A 15,729-nucleotide genomic window follows, 5' to 3' on the forward strand; every position below is an offset into this window, starting at 1 on the left:
CTGAAATTGGAATCCTGGCTTATTTTTTTTTTCCTTCATTTTCCTAGAACAGTAACACCAGTATCAGTGTTGTTATCACCGCCACATAAGTTTTGTTTTCAGAATTTTCCCGACTTGCCCTATCAAATGTAATTAAAATTCCCTTATTGCTGTCGAGTCAATCCTGAAAGGACATCTCAGCAGGCATTTTATAACTCGGAAATGGAGATGCAAGTTTATTTTAAATCTTTACTTGTGGGGCTAACCACCACATTTTTCCCATCACCTCCATGCTTTCTTGCAGCTGTTCTTGCCTTTTGCAGCTTTGTGGAATCAATTGACCTGAAGACCTGGATATCATGGCTGCCCCATGAAGCCAATCGGACTGCAATCAGTGATAAGTCCTCAGGCAGTGGGTCCTGAATCCCTGCCCCATTCTTATTGGCATTTGAAAATAGTTTAAATAAATAACAATAGCTTGAACTACTGGAAAATAATTAAAGACAAAGATGAAGCAAAAAGTAAACCGCCTACCCTTGTAATCAAGGTTGGCAGCCTTGTTGCATATGCAAAGCCAATAGGCTGAAATGGATCTAGGCCCTCAGCTCAGGGCTCAGACACTTTTGTGTCTGCCGTTGGACTCGGCAGTAAGTGGAGCAGAGGGTCAGATGCACTGGCAGCTGGTCTTCAGCTTAATCTACCTTCTGTGGTTCAATGTACAGATGCAGAATTCAAAGTTGAACTGAACTCAAGGAAGATGTCACCAACCATTGGCTTGAATTAAGTACATTTTGACCCGCTGATAACATGATAAAACAAAAGAATGCTACAAGTACTTGTATCATTGATCAGCTGAGCACTTCTAGTGTTTGCTGTGTTTAGATTTTCAGTATTTTGCTTTTGCCTTGGTAATAAACTTTGCAAGTGGGGTGATTACAAATGGCTTCTTTCTTTGACCTAACTTTCTGTGATTCTATTCTATTTCATGAATCATTGAGTTTGAAAAGAAAATGATAAAACTAACTTTGAAGGACTGTCAGCTGGAGGTATATGGAAGATGGCAGATGCGTTCAATTCTCAAATAACTTAAAGGCCCAATAGAGCTTGGCTTCCAGTGTATGCACACATAAACACCATTTGGATAAGGTAGAAGAAAGTCACATGTCCTTAATGGGTATTACCATATTCAGTGGGGGAGAAAAAGCAAGTGTGAATTTTGACACTATCTTAGCCATAAACAAATCCATATTTGCGGAAGTATTTGGGTGGGGGGGGTCGGTGGTGTTGAGGAGCAAAATCCAAAATGAAAATGAAAAGCAAAAGACGGCAGCTGTGTAATAAAAAGAGAAAATGAGTATTTCCAGCATTTTCTATTTTTATTGTAAATGCCCCGCATCAGATTTTTTTTTGTTGGAGGTATGAAATTCACTGCTGAATTTGCTGATGTTACTGGGCTCCTTTAGCTGAGTAACTTTGCAGATTACTGATTCCTTTAAATTTCTTTTTTGTATAAAATATACCAATGTAATTGAGGCTTAACCCCATACTAAAGTAGCTGCAATTAGTTGTTCAGTAGGAAGAAATCAAATCAGCATCCTACACAGCTATACTTTGTTTTTAAAAGTCCTGTGCTACAATGTTTTATGCGTTAGAATTGTAAGACATATTAATATATATTGTCAGAATCAAATTTTAAAACTATTTTGTCATTATGTTTCAATGTCTACTTTATGACAAATTAACAAAGTTGATTACCTAAAAATTACAAAGATATTTGGATGAAACCATAAACTTTGATTCAAGTAAGTAGGTCCCCTGAGAAAATGGCATATTTAGACACTTAAGATTTCTTATAAATATTTTAAGCTATATTGTTCATTTGTTTCTAGATGTGATGCAAATTTTGATATTAGAAATGCTAGATAATTTAGGTAATGCATGTACGTACTTGAGAGATTTGTGTATTTTGTATGCAACTTTCTGTTTCATTTTACCTGTCTTTGAAAGAACTCCAGTTTCTTATTTCACACTTTGTTGCTCTCAAAGTATCTGCCTAATTTGAAAATGTCTTTTAATCGTTCTCAGAATATATCCTTGGTGATTCATTAGACACAATTCTTGATATTTCTGTGGCCTCAGGAAAATAATTGGGAGGGTTGGGGGAATAAAATTATGCTAAGCAACAACTTGCATGCACAAGATGCCTTTAACATCATAGCAAGTCCCAAGTGATTCCATGTGATTAAATATGATACAGCTGTTTAAGGGGATTTTAGGAAGCTGACCAAAAGAATCAAAGTGGGAAAGAATGCCAGGGCTTATGTCCTGGGAAGCTGAAGGTATGGCTGTTAATGGTGGAGCAGTTAAAATCAGGTAAATGTATAAAGTCAGAATTGGAGTACATGGTGGTGCTTGGTGCCCAGTTCTTTTGCTTTTTGTTTGTCAGCAATTCAGTGTGAAGGCCAGACTCTGGGGCATATAAACATAAGGGAAGAATAAACAACTACTTCCTCAAGATTCAGGGAAATTTATCTAGACACTATGGTATCCTCTGTTTTAATTTTCCCCTCTTTGCACAGTGTTAATTATTCCATTCATTTGCTGTTAGTGGTTCTGATGCTGCACAAACCCAGTAAGTAAGCCTGTACTGACCCAACAGAACTTCTCAATCTCGCATTTTCCATTTCAAAATTTATGTGAATAGTCCCATAATTCTCATACTTGTGTTAGAAACACAATTTTACTTTCATGAATTGAAATTGAGAAAAAAAAATGCATGACAGACCTGAGTCTCTCATGTTTTATCAGTGTTGTTTTGTCATATTTGGAAGTTTTAATATTACCTTTTAGATTGGTAACTGACTATTTTATGTATTTAGGTGTTAAAATGACCAAGAAACATAAGGACTTATTTAAAGCTAATCTATTGCCTTTAATTGACCATATTAAACAATTATTTACTAAGTGGTCTCCACTGTCTTTATCATTGGTAGGATGAATTAATGCGATTAAGATGAATATTTTACCAAAATTTTTATATCAAACGATTCCAACTTTTGTCCCAAAATCTTTTTTTGACACTATTGATTCTAAAATTCTTTCATATATTTGGCAGAATAAAAACCCAAGGTTAAGTAATAAAATTTACAAAAACTTAAAAAAATGTTGGTTTTGCCTTGCCTAACTTTAGATTATATTATTGGGCAATTAATATCAGATGTATAATTTTTTGGATACAAGATTTTGATATAATTCAATGCCCCAAATGGGTATGCCTTGAGCACCAATCAGTTCTTGAATTTTCATTAGTTTCTATTTTAAGGTGCTTCACTCCCTTTTGCACTTACCAAATTAAGTAAATATACGACTAACCCAATTGTTAAACATACAATAGGAATATGGTTTCAATTTGTAAATTTTTGGATTGAATAAATTTGTCAAGTCCCATTCAATCTAATTTTTCTTTCATCCATCCAGAGCTGACTCAGCTTTTACCATATGGAAAGGAAAGGGAATAGTATGTTTTCGTCATCTATTCATTGCTCACTGTTTTTCATCTTTTGAACAATTGTCTAATAAATATAATTTGCCTAGATCACACTTTTTTCGATATTTGCAGATTAGAATTTTTTTAAAAACTACTATACCCTCTTTTCCGACACCTTACAAAATTGAAACTATGGAAAAAATTTTGGGTCTTAATCCTTATCAGAAGGGCTTGATAGCAATAATTTATGAATTATGAAAATATGTCTAGAATCATTAGACAAAATTAAGAATGAATGGGAAAGCGAACTCCAGACATCTTTACCTATGGAAGAAAATTCTTCATTTAGTTAATACATCTTCAATGTGTGCCAGATGCTCGTTGATACAGTTTAAGGTAGTCCACAGGAGCCATATGTCCAAAGATAAGTTAGCTCGTTTTTATAACCATATAAATCCTATATGTGATAGATGTAAATCGAATGTGGCTTCTTTGACACACATGTTTTGGTCCTGTCCTCTTCTGGAAAAATATTGGAAAGACATTTTTAACATTACTTCAAATATATTGAAGATTGATTTACAACCTCACTGTATCACTGCAATTTTTGGATTACCAAGGATAGAGTCTGGCCATTTATCTGCTTCCGCTAACCGTGTGATTGCTTTTGTTACATTAATGGCCAAATGATCCATTTTGCTTAAATGGAAGGATCCAGTACCTCCTACTACTTTTCAATGGTTTTCTCAAACTATATCATGTTTAAACTTGGAAAAAAATTAGGAGTGGTACTGTCGATCCTTCGCTTAAATTTGTAGATATTTGGAGTCCATTTATTCAATATTTTCACATGATGTAGATCCCCTCTCAATAACTTTCCAACTTGGAGGAACGGAGTTGACGACATAATATTGCTCTGTTTCTACTGAGAAATTTTAGCCCAGTTTTTCTCTTTTTTTGTTTTTTTTTTGAAATTTTTTATTTTTTTGTTTAGTTTATATTGTTTACAATTTTCTTATTGATTTGGGTTTCTTAATTTATCTAATAAATCTTTTTTCTTTCCTTTCTTTATATTACATTCATTTACTAAGAGATCGTTGGATATACAGATTTTTTTATATATTATTGTTCTTTATGATTATCTATTGCTATGATTGTTATCCTGATCTCTTTGTATTACATATATAAATATTGATGCTATATATCAATCTGTATTAATTTGGAAACTAATAAAAAGATTGAATAAGAAAGAAGTTTTAATAGTCCTTGCTTTGCTATGTAAACATTATTTTGCAATTTTATATGGAGTACATGTATGTATCATTTTCATTTCTTGATGTATTAATATTGTTATCAATATCTCCACTCAGGTTACGGTGATATTCCAAAGATCATTTATGCCTCAAGGACTCATTCACAGCTCACTCAGGTTATTAATGAGCTAAGAAGTACATCATACAGGTGAAGTACCTCTTTCATGCCAGCGCAATCAACTTTTGCCATTTTGTCTTTGGCACTGTCCAATAAGATATCTTTATTAGTCACATGTACGTCAAAACACACACAGTGAAATACATCTTTTGCGTAGAGTGTTCTGGGAGCAGCCCGCAAGTGTCGCCACGTTTCTGGCGCCAACTTAGCATGCCCACAATTTCCTAATCCGTATATCTTTGGAATGTGGGAGGAAACCGGAGCACCCAGAGGAAACACACAAGAAGAACGTACAAACTCCCTATAGACAGTGGCTGGAATTGAATCCAGGTCATTGGCGCTACAATAGTGTTACGTTAACCGCTACACTATCATGTTGCCCCTTGTATCTAAGGTTTTGAAATATTGCTGGCTAATTTTTACTAATATAAAACTTGAGTTATGAAAATGGAGCGTAAAGATTCTTTATATAGTTATTTAATTGACAGTGAATTCTGGTGTTATCTTTAGCACAGCATCTTTACTAATACTATAGAGATTGTAATTATAAACTTTAAACTTTGCCATACCAGAATACTCTTCATTAAATAATAGTTGCTTCAGTGAAAAAGCAGTAGTATTACTGGAACTGAATATTTTACAGATACAATGTTCCAAATTTTGGGTTGATAATGAAGTTAATGTATATCCAAAGGATTAGTGCTGATTTTCAGTTACTGGAGACCACTGTGAACTGTTCTTTATGAGACAGTTTTATAATGTATTTTTAAAAGCCAATAATATTAATATAAAGGGAACTTAAACATTCTTATGTAGCAAGTTCCCTTTTGCATGGTGATTGATACAGCAAGTCTTCAACAATTTGTTATCATGGAGCCATTCAGCATAGCCAACTCTGAGGAGAATCAGTAGTCCATTTCCATGCTGTAAAGTATAACCCTACATCTTCATTTCCCTGAAGACTATCCAATTTCCTTTTGAAACTATTAATCATTCCCATTTCTACCATTCTCATAGGCAGAGAGTTCCAAATCATTACCTACTGCTGCATAAGAGTTCTTCCTCGCATCTCCCCTGTATCTCTTGTCCTGTTTGTGCCCCCTAATCACTGTACTGTCAGCTAATGGGAACAAATTTTCTTTGTCTACCTTATCTAAATCTCATTATCTTCTACGTCTCTATCAAATCTTCCTCAGCCTCCTTAGTTCCAAGGAGAGCAACTCTAGCTCTCTGTCGTATCTTGTCTGTTAATATCCCTCATTTCTGAAATAATTCTGTTAAAACTGCTCTGCACCCACTCGAGGACCTTCACATCCACCTTGTGTGGTGATCAGAACAGGATCCAATATTCTAGTTGTGGTCGAGCCAGAGTTTGATAATAGCTCAGCAAAAATTTTCTGTTTTTGCATGCAAGGCCTCCGCAGGTCCTCCCCTGCTTACGAATACCTGACCTATGTACAGCCATACATATGAACGAGCATTTTGGAGAACTGTGGGACAGATTTTCAGGCTGCTGCAGGATTGCAGGCATCTTCTGCCACCTGGGAACTCGGTTTGTGGCTGCAATTCCGCCTTTCAAACTGTTTCGGGTTACGAACAGTTCACCCAAACGGAATCCTGCCGTGATGTGAGGACGACCTATATTTATAAAGCTCATGATCATGTGTGCTTTACTAGCTATTCTCTCAATATGTCTTGCTGCCCTTAAAGATTATTCACGGCAGCTACCGGGTCCCTCTGTTCCTGCACATACTTTATAATTGTGTCATTAAGTCTTGATTACCTCTGCACATTCCTACTGCCAAAATGCATCACTTTGCACTGTTCTGCTAAATTCTATCTGCCACCTGTCTGCTACTTCTGCTAGTCTTTTCATGCCCTGTTGCAATCAATTAGTTTTATCATCATTCTTAGCTGTACCCTAAAGTTTTGCAACACTGGCAAATTTGGAAGTTTAGTCTGTATTCCAGTAACATTCGTACATATATAATGATCCCAGCATTAACTCTTGGTGAGCTATATACCATTTCCCTGTCAAAGATCAACATTTGCCTCATTGTTTACTGTCCTTAAGCCAAGCTTTTATCTAATCTACATTGATCTTCCTGTTGTCAGTGCCTCAGTTTAGTTATCCAGCCTTCTATGTGGTTTTTTGTCACTTTCTTCGAATCAATATGAACAACATCCATGGCACTCCCTTCAACAACCTTCTCTGTTACATCATAACATCCAATTAAATTAGTCAAACACATTCTGAGTTTACAGATCAAACTGCCACTCCTTAATTACTCAAGATCTTGCCAACTGTCTAATTTTTTTTCCTGATTATTTTATCATAATCCTTTACAAAGTACTTACTAAGTTTTCTAGTTTTGCCGTGCAGTTCTAGGTACATATCACCTCTGTAGTCCTATAAGGTCCCACCTCACTCTCTACCACGCATTAGACAATTTTATGTTGGTTGCCATTCTACTCTCATCTTTCTTTGCCATTCTTAGTTTGTTTCGTAATACTCTATCCCCCCTCCATCTAAGGAGCAGCAGCTTTATATTCCCACCTTTTGTGGGAATGTACCTAGGCTGTACTGTAGATATCTACTCAAAGATCAGAATTTATTGTGTTGTTGTTTGGATGGATTTTACCCTTGGGTCCCCTCTAATCCCATTGAAACTAGCCCTCTTCCTGTTTAGGAGTTATGCCATTGACTTTCCCTTGCCCTTCTCTGTTAGTAATCTAAACCTTATGTTTACTCTTATTCAGTAGTTCTCCCACTGACACTTGATCCACTTGGCTCACCTCATTTCCAGCACCAGAGCCTGAATACATTTTAGGAATTATTTCCTTTATCTTTAATATTATCTCAATTGATATTTGGGGAATGTCATCACACTGTAGTGCTTGCACATTTCATTGATTTCCCTACAGGTTTGCTTCTCTCTATTCAAACTCAACGATTCAGGAACAGCTTCTTCCCCTTGCCATCAGATTGCTGAATGATCCATGAACACTAACTCATTATTCCTTTATTTTGCACTATTTATTTTTGTAACTTACAGATTTTTGCCTTTGCACTGTACTGCTGCTGGAAAATTTCACGTCATATGTCAGTGATAATAAATCTGGTTCTGATATTTTCCTCTCTCATTTGGAGGTCTACACGATTCCTCCAGCACCACAATCATACCTTTTTATTTCTTCCTTATTTCCTTGAGGACATCCTCTTTCCAAAGCTGCAATGTCATCCCTATAGGTATTATCACCCCACCTACCTCATTTTCTTCCTTTGCTGTCCGTCTTCCTTAACATTCTATCTCTGTAAATATCAAGCACCCAATCCTTTCCACTTCTAAGTCACATTTCTGTTATTGCCTCTGTAACATTGTTGAGTGAGACAGCATTGTGTAAACAGTTCAAACTGTGTTAGTTAACTTTGCGGAACTGAGATTATATTCAGTGTGCTTTTATTTTGAATTATGGGTTTATGAACATTTGCAGAAAAAGTGCTGAAAAGTACTGACTCGGTAGTTGGAATTATCTGTGCCTTATCACCTCTCACTTGTTTTTACCATTTAGACCAAAGGTGTGCGTACTTGGATCAAGAGAACAGCTCTGTATCCATCCTGAAGTAATGAAACAGGAAAGCAATCATGCAAAGGTTGAAAAAAACACAATTCAGTTATTTTCCTTGTGTCATCTTCATTAACTAATATGTGCATTTGCCTTGCATTTTTACTTTTTCTGTTTTTGTTTTGCAAATTGCGAGGAGAGCCCAAATGATTTGTGATATTGCATTATAACAAGAAAATAAGACAAGACAAGATAAGAAAAGACACAGAAAATTTGGAATAAATTAATTTGTTAATATTAGACAGTGTTAACCTAATAGATTTTTTTAGCCTTATCTGACCATGTAATGTATTAAGAAGGGGAAGTTTTCCTTTCTGGATGCATATTGTGTGAATCAGAATTAGTTTAAGGTTATTGTCAAAAACCACCATATTACAAAATTGCTGGGTGATAATACAAAGTATTGTGTATTTTTTGATGTAGTACATGGTGATAACAATACTAACAGACTAATTGGGGAAAAAACAATCTCATAGGCTTCAAAAAATTTGCATGTGTAAAGTATAGGGATGTTGCTTTTCAATATGTATCATGCAATATCATGAACAAAATATTGTGGTTTGAGTTTTGTAAATTTTTTTAAAAAGTCAAAAACCTTTTGATCGGAGGATCAGGCAAATATGATCCTTGTAATATAAACATATAGAGTTTGAACTAATAACCACTGTAAACATCTTTGTAAACTCACTGAATTTCCTAGCTACTTATAATAGCATTTTTCTTTCATTGTAATGTAATAGCTACTTCTATTTAATATTGAAGCAATATAAACTAGAATTTAAATAGATATGTTTTTACTAATGTATGTGTTCTTATTGAGAAAAAAGTTTTTCATTCTTGGTACACATTGCCAGAAACAAGTACTCTCAAGTCATCTGTAGAGTAAAACCCTCTCTACACTGCTGTAATGGTTTGCAGTAACTTCTATTTAAGAAGAGCATTCGTTTCTGACTCTGGTCACTTAGTCTCTCAGTAAGATTTTCAGTTCAAGAATGTTGTATTGTGAACAAACAAATTAAGAGCAAGAATAAGCCACTTTGCTCTGTCATTTAATAAGATCATGATGATCTGATTGTCACCTTAACTTCACATTCCTGCCTATCCCTAGTAACCTTTCACCCAATTGCTTATCTAGAATCTATTTAGCTCTGGCTTAGAAAGTATTAACAGAATTTGCTTCCACTTCCCTTTGAGGAAGAGTTCCAAGAACTTCAGGAAAAAAGAAAATCACCTGATCACTGTCATAAATGAGAAACTCCTAATTTTTAAACAGTGATCACTAAATGTACATTCTCCCACAAGAGGAAACATCCTCTTCTCATCCACACTTTAAGACCATTCAGTGTCTTGAATGTTTCATTCTGTCCTATCATTCCTCTCGTGAAAGCTGGTGATATCCATATTCATTTTGAGCAGATTCCTTGTTAGCAAATGAAACATTCTCAACTTATTTAGAATAAGTGAATTCAAATAATAGATGGAAAAAAATGTTTAATAAATGGAAAAGCAGCTTGCAAATTTTTTGTGCCACCCAATCTCACAGAAGTAGACTTTCTCATCCTTTAATCAGCAGTTTTTTTTTTGCAAAACCAATTTCAGAAAAATCTCCTGTACAAAGCATTGTTGAATTACATGAAGCTTTAAAGGAGAATCCGATTCACTATGTTTCTTTCACTCAGCCTAACATTTATTGCAGAATTTGTCAGAATTCAGTTAGTCCTCAAATTCTAATGGAGTGGAAACCAGAAACATTAGCCAGAAATGGGTTTCAAATTTCAAGTTTCCCAGTGTGGGGTCCAGTAGTTGGATGTAGCTAATTGATTCTCTTTACTTGTTCTCCTTAAAATGCACAAACGGGTTCCCTTGGTGATTCACAGCTATTTGACTTGTATTGATCAAGAAGTTCAGCAGTTTGTATTCCCACTATGTGTTATTTCCGTTGATTTTTACCCAGTTCATCTGGTAACTTTGGTGTAAGCACTTCCTGAGTTAGAGAGGCTAAAACTGTAGAAGTTTAATGGAATTGTTAAATATTTTTATAGAAAACAAATTGTACGGTATTTTCATGCACCGAGTATATTAACTTGGCACTTGTTAATTTTCAGGTCCACATGTGTCGAGCAAAAACATCCACGCGCACTTGCCACTTCTACAACAATGTTGAGGGTAAGAGCTGAATTCTAATCGTGAGATTAGTATACACTCCTGTCATTAATGAACACTTGTATCCAATTTATTCCTCAACTACCAGTCCAATTTGAAGAAGCAGTCCAGCTGCTGTTCAACTTTGAGCTGACCCTCATTTCCTCCATTACTGGTATCATTTTTCTCAAATTCCATAGAATCACTTCATGATTAAAGAAAGAAATTGATTGCGTTAAAATATATAAAGTAGTGGAAAAGGCAAGAGAGAAAAATATTCAAGAAAAAGAATGGGAAAGACTTGTAAATACTCTGAAATGTTCTGCTGTTTCCTCTGCCAAGGATTCCCTCCTTTCTTAAGATTCTGCTCCAAACCCTTTTTTTATTGTTCCCCAACAACTGTTTTGAGTCCTCATTTTCACCAGCATCATATTTGTCACTCCCAGTGCCTCCACAATTCTGCTGCTACATACACCATTCATATCTCCTTTCTGAGGGAGTCTCTTGCTGACGTCTTGGTTCATTGTTCAATGGACCTGCTCTCCTTTTCCTGCCATTTTCCCTCTGCATTCCAGCTTCTTGAGGGGAAAAATAATGATTATTCATTTGAAGTGTAGCAAAGAAAAATGTATTGAATTTGTAGATTGTGATATTGTATTTTCGCATTTCGGCTCTTAATTGTTTAAATTTAGGTAACAAAATTAAAGTACGTTCCACGAACAAGTCAAACATAAAGAGAGTACTTAAATTGCCACAGACAAAATATTAATTCAATTAAAACATCAGATTTAAACAATCTATAAATTTAGGTAAATCATCTAAACACAGTCTCTTAGATGCTGTTGGAAAGAGTATCCAAGAGACTGAAAGAGTACTTCTTCCCAGTTCTACCTAATTTGTGTGATTGTATTCAATAGGATAGATGAATTGGACTTGCTATTATTTGTAGATCTATCATATTTTGTATCTCTACTTCTGGTTATTTCAAAATGGGGAAATTATTTCATCAAAATCTGATTTATCTTAAGCTTTAAAAAGACTAATTCTATTTGATGATCATTGATATTTGTTGAATCACAATAATATAGTTTGTGTAATTTGTATCACCTTAAGGATTTCTCATACGTTTCAGAAAAGAGTACTGAGAGAGAATTTTCAGAATCCATTCTCGATGTAGAAGATCTTGTTAAAAGTGGCAACAAGCACAGGTATGACTTGTAAATTGCAACAAAAAATATTAAAAGTATATTCCTTTTTAAAAGGGTATTTGAATACTGGGTAGCATCATGTGTGTGTCAGGATCCTTTTAACTCTTCAGAAATGTTGTAATATAAAGTAAAGGTGTGGCACAGTGGCATAGCTGGTGGAGCAATTGCCTCATGGCTCCAGCAACCTGGATTCAATCTTGGCCTCTTACTGTCTGTGTGGAGTCTGCATATTCCCCTGTGACTATGTAGGTTTCCTCCAGGTCATAGAGTAATTCAGCATGGAAACACGCCCTTCGGCCCAACTCGTCCATTATGACTATGGTGCCCACTAAGGTAGTCCCATTTGCCCACGTTTGGCCAATATCCCTCTTAAACCCCTCCTGTCTATGTACTTATCCAAATGTCTTTCGAATGTTGTTATTGTACTTGCCTCAATCACTTTCTCCATATACCCTCTGTGTGAAGTAGTTGCCCCTCAGATCCCTTTTAAATCTTTCACTTATCGCCTTAAACCAAGGCTCCCTAGTTTTTAATTCCCCTTCCCTGGGGAAAAAGACTGCGCGTTCACTTTATCTATACCCCGCATAATTTCATACACCTCTATAAGGTCACCCCTCAGTTTCCTACGCCCCAAAGAATAAAGTCCTAGCCTAGCCAACCTCTCCCTATAACTCAGGCCCTCAAGTCCTGGCAGCATCTTCGTGAGTCTTCTCGGCACTCTTTCCAGTTTAATGACATCTTTCCTGTAATAGGGCAATGAAAACTGTACACTGCAGGTGCTGCAGTTTCTACCCACATCCCAAAGACATGCAGGTTGGTCAGTTTATTTGCCACTATAGAGTGCCCCTTGTGTGTCAGGGAGTGGTAGAATCTGGGGAGAGTTGTGGCCAGAATTTGACAAATGCAGGGATTCTGGAGAAAGTTAAAGAGAGAAAGGGGTGAGATTATGGTGACATACAAAAGATTAGGCCGAAACTACTGAAATTCGGCCATTGCTGTTCTTGGGACCAATATAAAACAGCCAGTGCAGGAGTGATGAATAAATTGAAGTTGGGGTTAAATATGATGTAGCAGCAAAGGGTGCTGGGTAGGAAGCATCCCAGGAGCACATTGGAGGAGTTTAGAGATATTGAAGGCCAGGACAAGCATTTGCAGTAGCAGATGAACTGAAGCTGGATAATGTTATGTAGAGATTATGAAGTGATTTCAAACGATGTTGGGAGTGTGGGTAGAATTGGTAGGGATCAAGTTTGTGGCAGAGATCATGAGTGATGTATTGGGCCTTGCATATTTTAATTGGGGAAAGTTTCTACACATTCAGTTGTTATGGACTCGGTGAAAGTCCCTTTAAGATAGAGTGTGTGTGTGTGTGTGGCGTGCTTATGTCAACAGAAGATAAAAGACGTAATGATGTTGTTGAAGAGGTCAGAAGAAAGGGGGAGAGAGAGAGAGAGAAGGGAGAGAGACACCAGCCTGCTAGTGTTCTCTATCGATGGATGAGAAACAATAACTGTCTGCCACAGAAATCCGTGTATGGAAATTGGAAGTAATCCAGTGGAGTTCACTTTGTTGTTGACCTGTAGAAGGAAACAGGTATTTGTGTGGATGACCACGATTCAGATGCCTTTCGGGGTGAGGAAGTCACTACCGAGTAAACACTGAGGTGTTGTCTGGGTTCCATCGTGGAACATTTGGACTTCGTAATTACTCTCTCTATGTTTCTCTACGTCTACGTCTTCAGACAACGGTGGTTGTTGAAGCAGCCTTTGCTCATGTTTCACCTTATGGCTTGCGGAACTGAACTTTAAGAACCATTCCTGAACTTGGAGTTTGGGACTTTGCCACACACACACGAAGAGTTTAGTTTTTGGGGTTAATGTTCAAGGTTTAACATTTTTGAATTCTAACATACTAACATTTTTACTTTTATTTTACGTATTATCATAAGTAGTGATTAATAAAATAGTTTTTAACACCGAATCATGACTCGGTGTGTTTCTTTTGTTGCTGGTTCGTGACACAGTTTTGAATGTCTAATCAGCACCATGATATAGTGGAATCAGGATTGTTAAGGAAGGTGGTGGTGGAAGAGAAGAGGCTGCTGCCAGCTTGCAAATGTTTTTAATGATATTACAGGACATCATAATTAGAGCTATGCGGGACGGCAACGATTTGTGGAGTAAGGCTAGAGAGCTGTTTCTTGGCTGACCAGATTTTATAGGACTCCTTCTGTGCTGTGAATTTCAGTGATTCGATGAAATTCTCTTTGGGTGAAAGGATGCCTCCCGAGGTTACAGAACAGGGGTGGAAAAAGGATTTGACTGGATTAATAGGGAATGAATAAGGATGTCCCACCCAGATGGAGAGAAGAGAAAGGGGCATTTAAAACAAAATAGTTTCTCCCCATCACCATTCTGTGACCCGACAAAATGAATTTTATTTTGCTATGCAACAGATGGCTTTGTTGTTGGCCATTGAATACATATTAACAATCAACATCTGTTTGTGGATTCCTGTTTAATTTTTGATTTTTTTATTTAACCTACCTTGGTGAAATGCGTTGTCTTTTATTTTTACTTTCATATTTTATATCGGCAAATTAAATTGCTTAAAGGAATAACATCATCCTGCACAGTTAGCATAAGAAAAAGATCCCAAAGAATTTTACATATCAGTAAAGGGGAATGAGTAGAGTGTTTTCATAAGAAACAGCTGCATGTATAATAAAATAAAAATCGAAAATGCTTGAAACACCTGGCAGGTTACTCAGAATTCGTAGAAAATTAGGTTGAAGACCATTTATCAGAATCAGCTGCATGTACAGTGTTTAGTATGCTTTTGAACAAACATTAAATCATCTCATTGCATGATGAAGGCAAAGCATCATATAAACATGACTCCATTTTATTCAGATAATATATCTCAATAAAATGGAGTCATGTTTATATGATGCTTTGCCTTGAGTTTATAATGGGTTTATAAATGTTACCATTGATCATGTGTGGTGTGGGAGAATCATCAACTATAACCTCAGTCATTTACAAGTATATAAAATGACAAGTACATACATAAATCTCATAAATGGCCATTGAAACTTTCAGGTATTGGTATATTTCAACTTTGTTAAAAATAACTGATACCAACCAAAGCTTGTACAAATGTGGTTAACTGAAGATGGATCATCCATTTAATAACAGATGTATCAAAATTGTAAGTAATTTACACTGGAATGAGGAAGCATCCCATAACATTTTCAGTTGCCAAAACACACAGACCTCTAAGGACCTGGATTTTGTTATTGCCAGAATAGAAAGCTATCAGGATTATGGAAATAACTCTGAAAGCTTTTAGTAATAACACTTCAGATAAACTGAATGCAGACTTGAGGGACGAGAAAAATCGGCTAATGTTTTCTAACCACTTTGTCTATCTGGGCACAAAAATGATGAATACAATGTTAGAATTTTAATTTGGCATTAAACATGTTTCGAAATAGCTAAGTGTCATCAAAGACACTCTTACATTAATTAGAATTTCCACACTGAACTGTACTTATATCTTACTTGATACTGTGTTTTTAAAACAGGGTTTGTCCTTACTATTTGGCTCGAGCATTGAAGCAGATTGCTGAAATAATCTTCATGCCATACAACTATTTACTTGATCCAAAGGTATTGTTCAAGAACACTTCCTTTATTTAGTAGTCATGGTACTGACATGATATCCATCATTCTGACATGGTATGTCAGCAGTCTTGACGTACCATGTTGTGATGTTTTGATACATTAGAAGCTCTTGGTATGAATAAATACAGTATTCCTGAATATTCCTATGAAATACAAATAGTGGATTAGA

At 36.0% G+C, this 15,729-nt stretch overlaps 1 protein-coding gene across 5 annotated transcripts in view; it reads left to right on the top strand.

Annotated features, from left to right (window-relative positions):
- rtel1 (regulator of telomere elongation helicase 1) overlaps positions 1 to 15,729 on the top strand; it is a 111,868-nt gene that overhangs the window by 9,584 nt on the left and 86,555 nt on the right. For all 5 annotated transcript variants that reach the window (XM_052031146.1, XM_052031144.1, XM_052031143.1 and 2 more), the window contains exons 4-8: positions 4,837 to 4,927; positions 8,471 to 8,552; positions 10,630 to 10,690; positions 11,799 to 11,874; positions 15,461 to 15,545. In XM_052031146.1, the coding sequence (XP_051887106.1) occupies positions 8,526 to 8,552; positions 10,630 to 10,690; positions 11,799 to 11,874; positions 15,461 to 15,545 (249 nt within the window). In that variant the 5' untranslated portion in view covers positions 4,837 to 4,927; positions 8,471 to 8,525. The remainder of the gene's footprint in view (positions 1 to 4,836; positions 4,928 to 8,470; positions 8,553 to 10,629; positions 10,691 to 11,798; positions 11,875 to 15,460; positions 15,546 to 15,729) is intronic.

This window comes from Pristis pectinata, chromosome 16, assembly GCF_009764475.1.
Source record: "Pristis pectinata isolate sPriPec2 chromosome 16, sPriPec2.1.pri, whole genome shotgun sequence".
Classification (NCBI taxonomy): Eukaryota; Metazoa; Chordata; class Chondrichthyes; order Rhinopristiformes; family Pristidae; genus Pristis; species Pristis pectinata.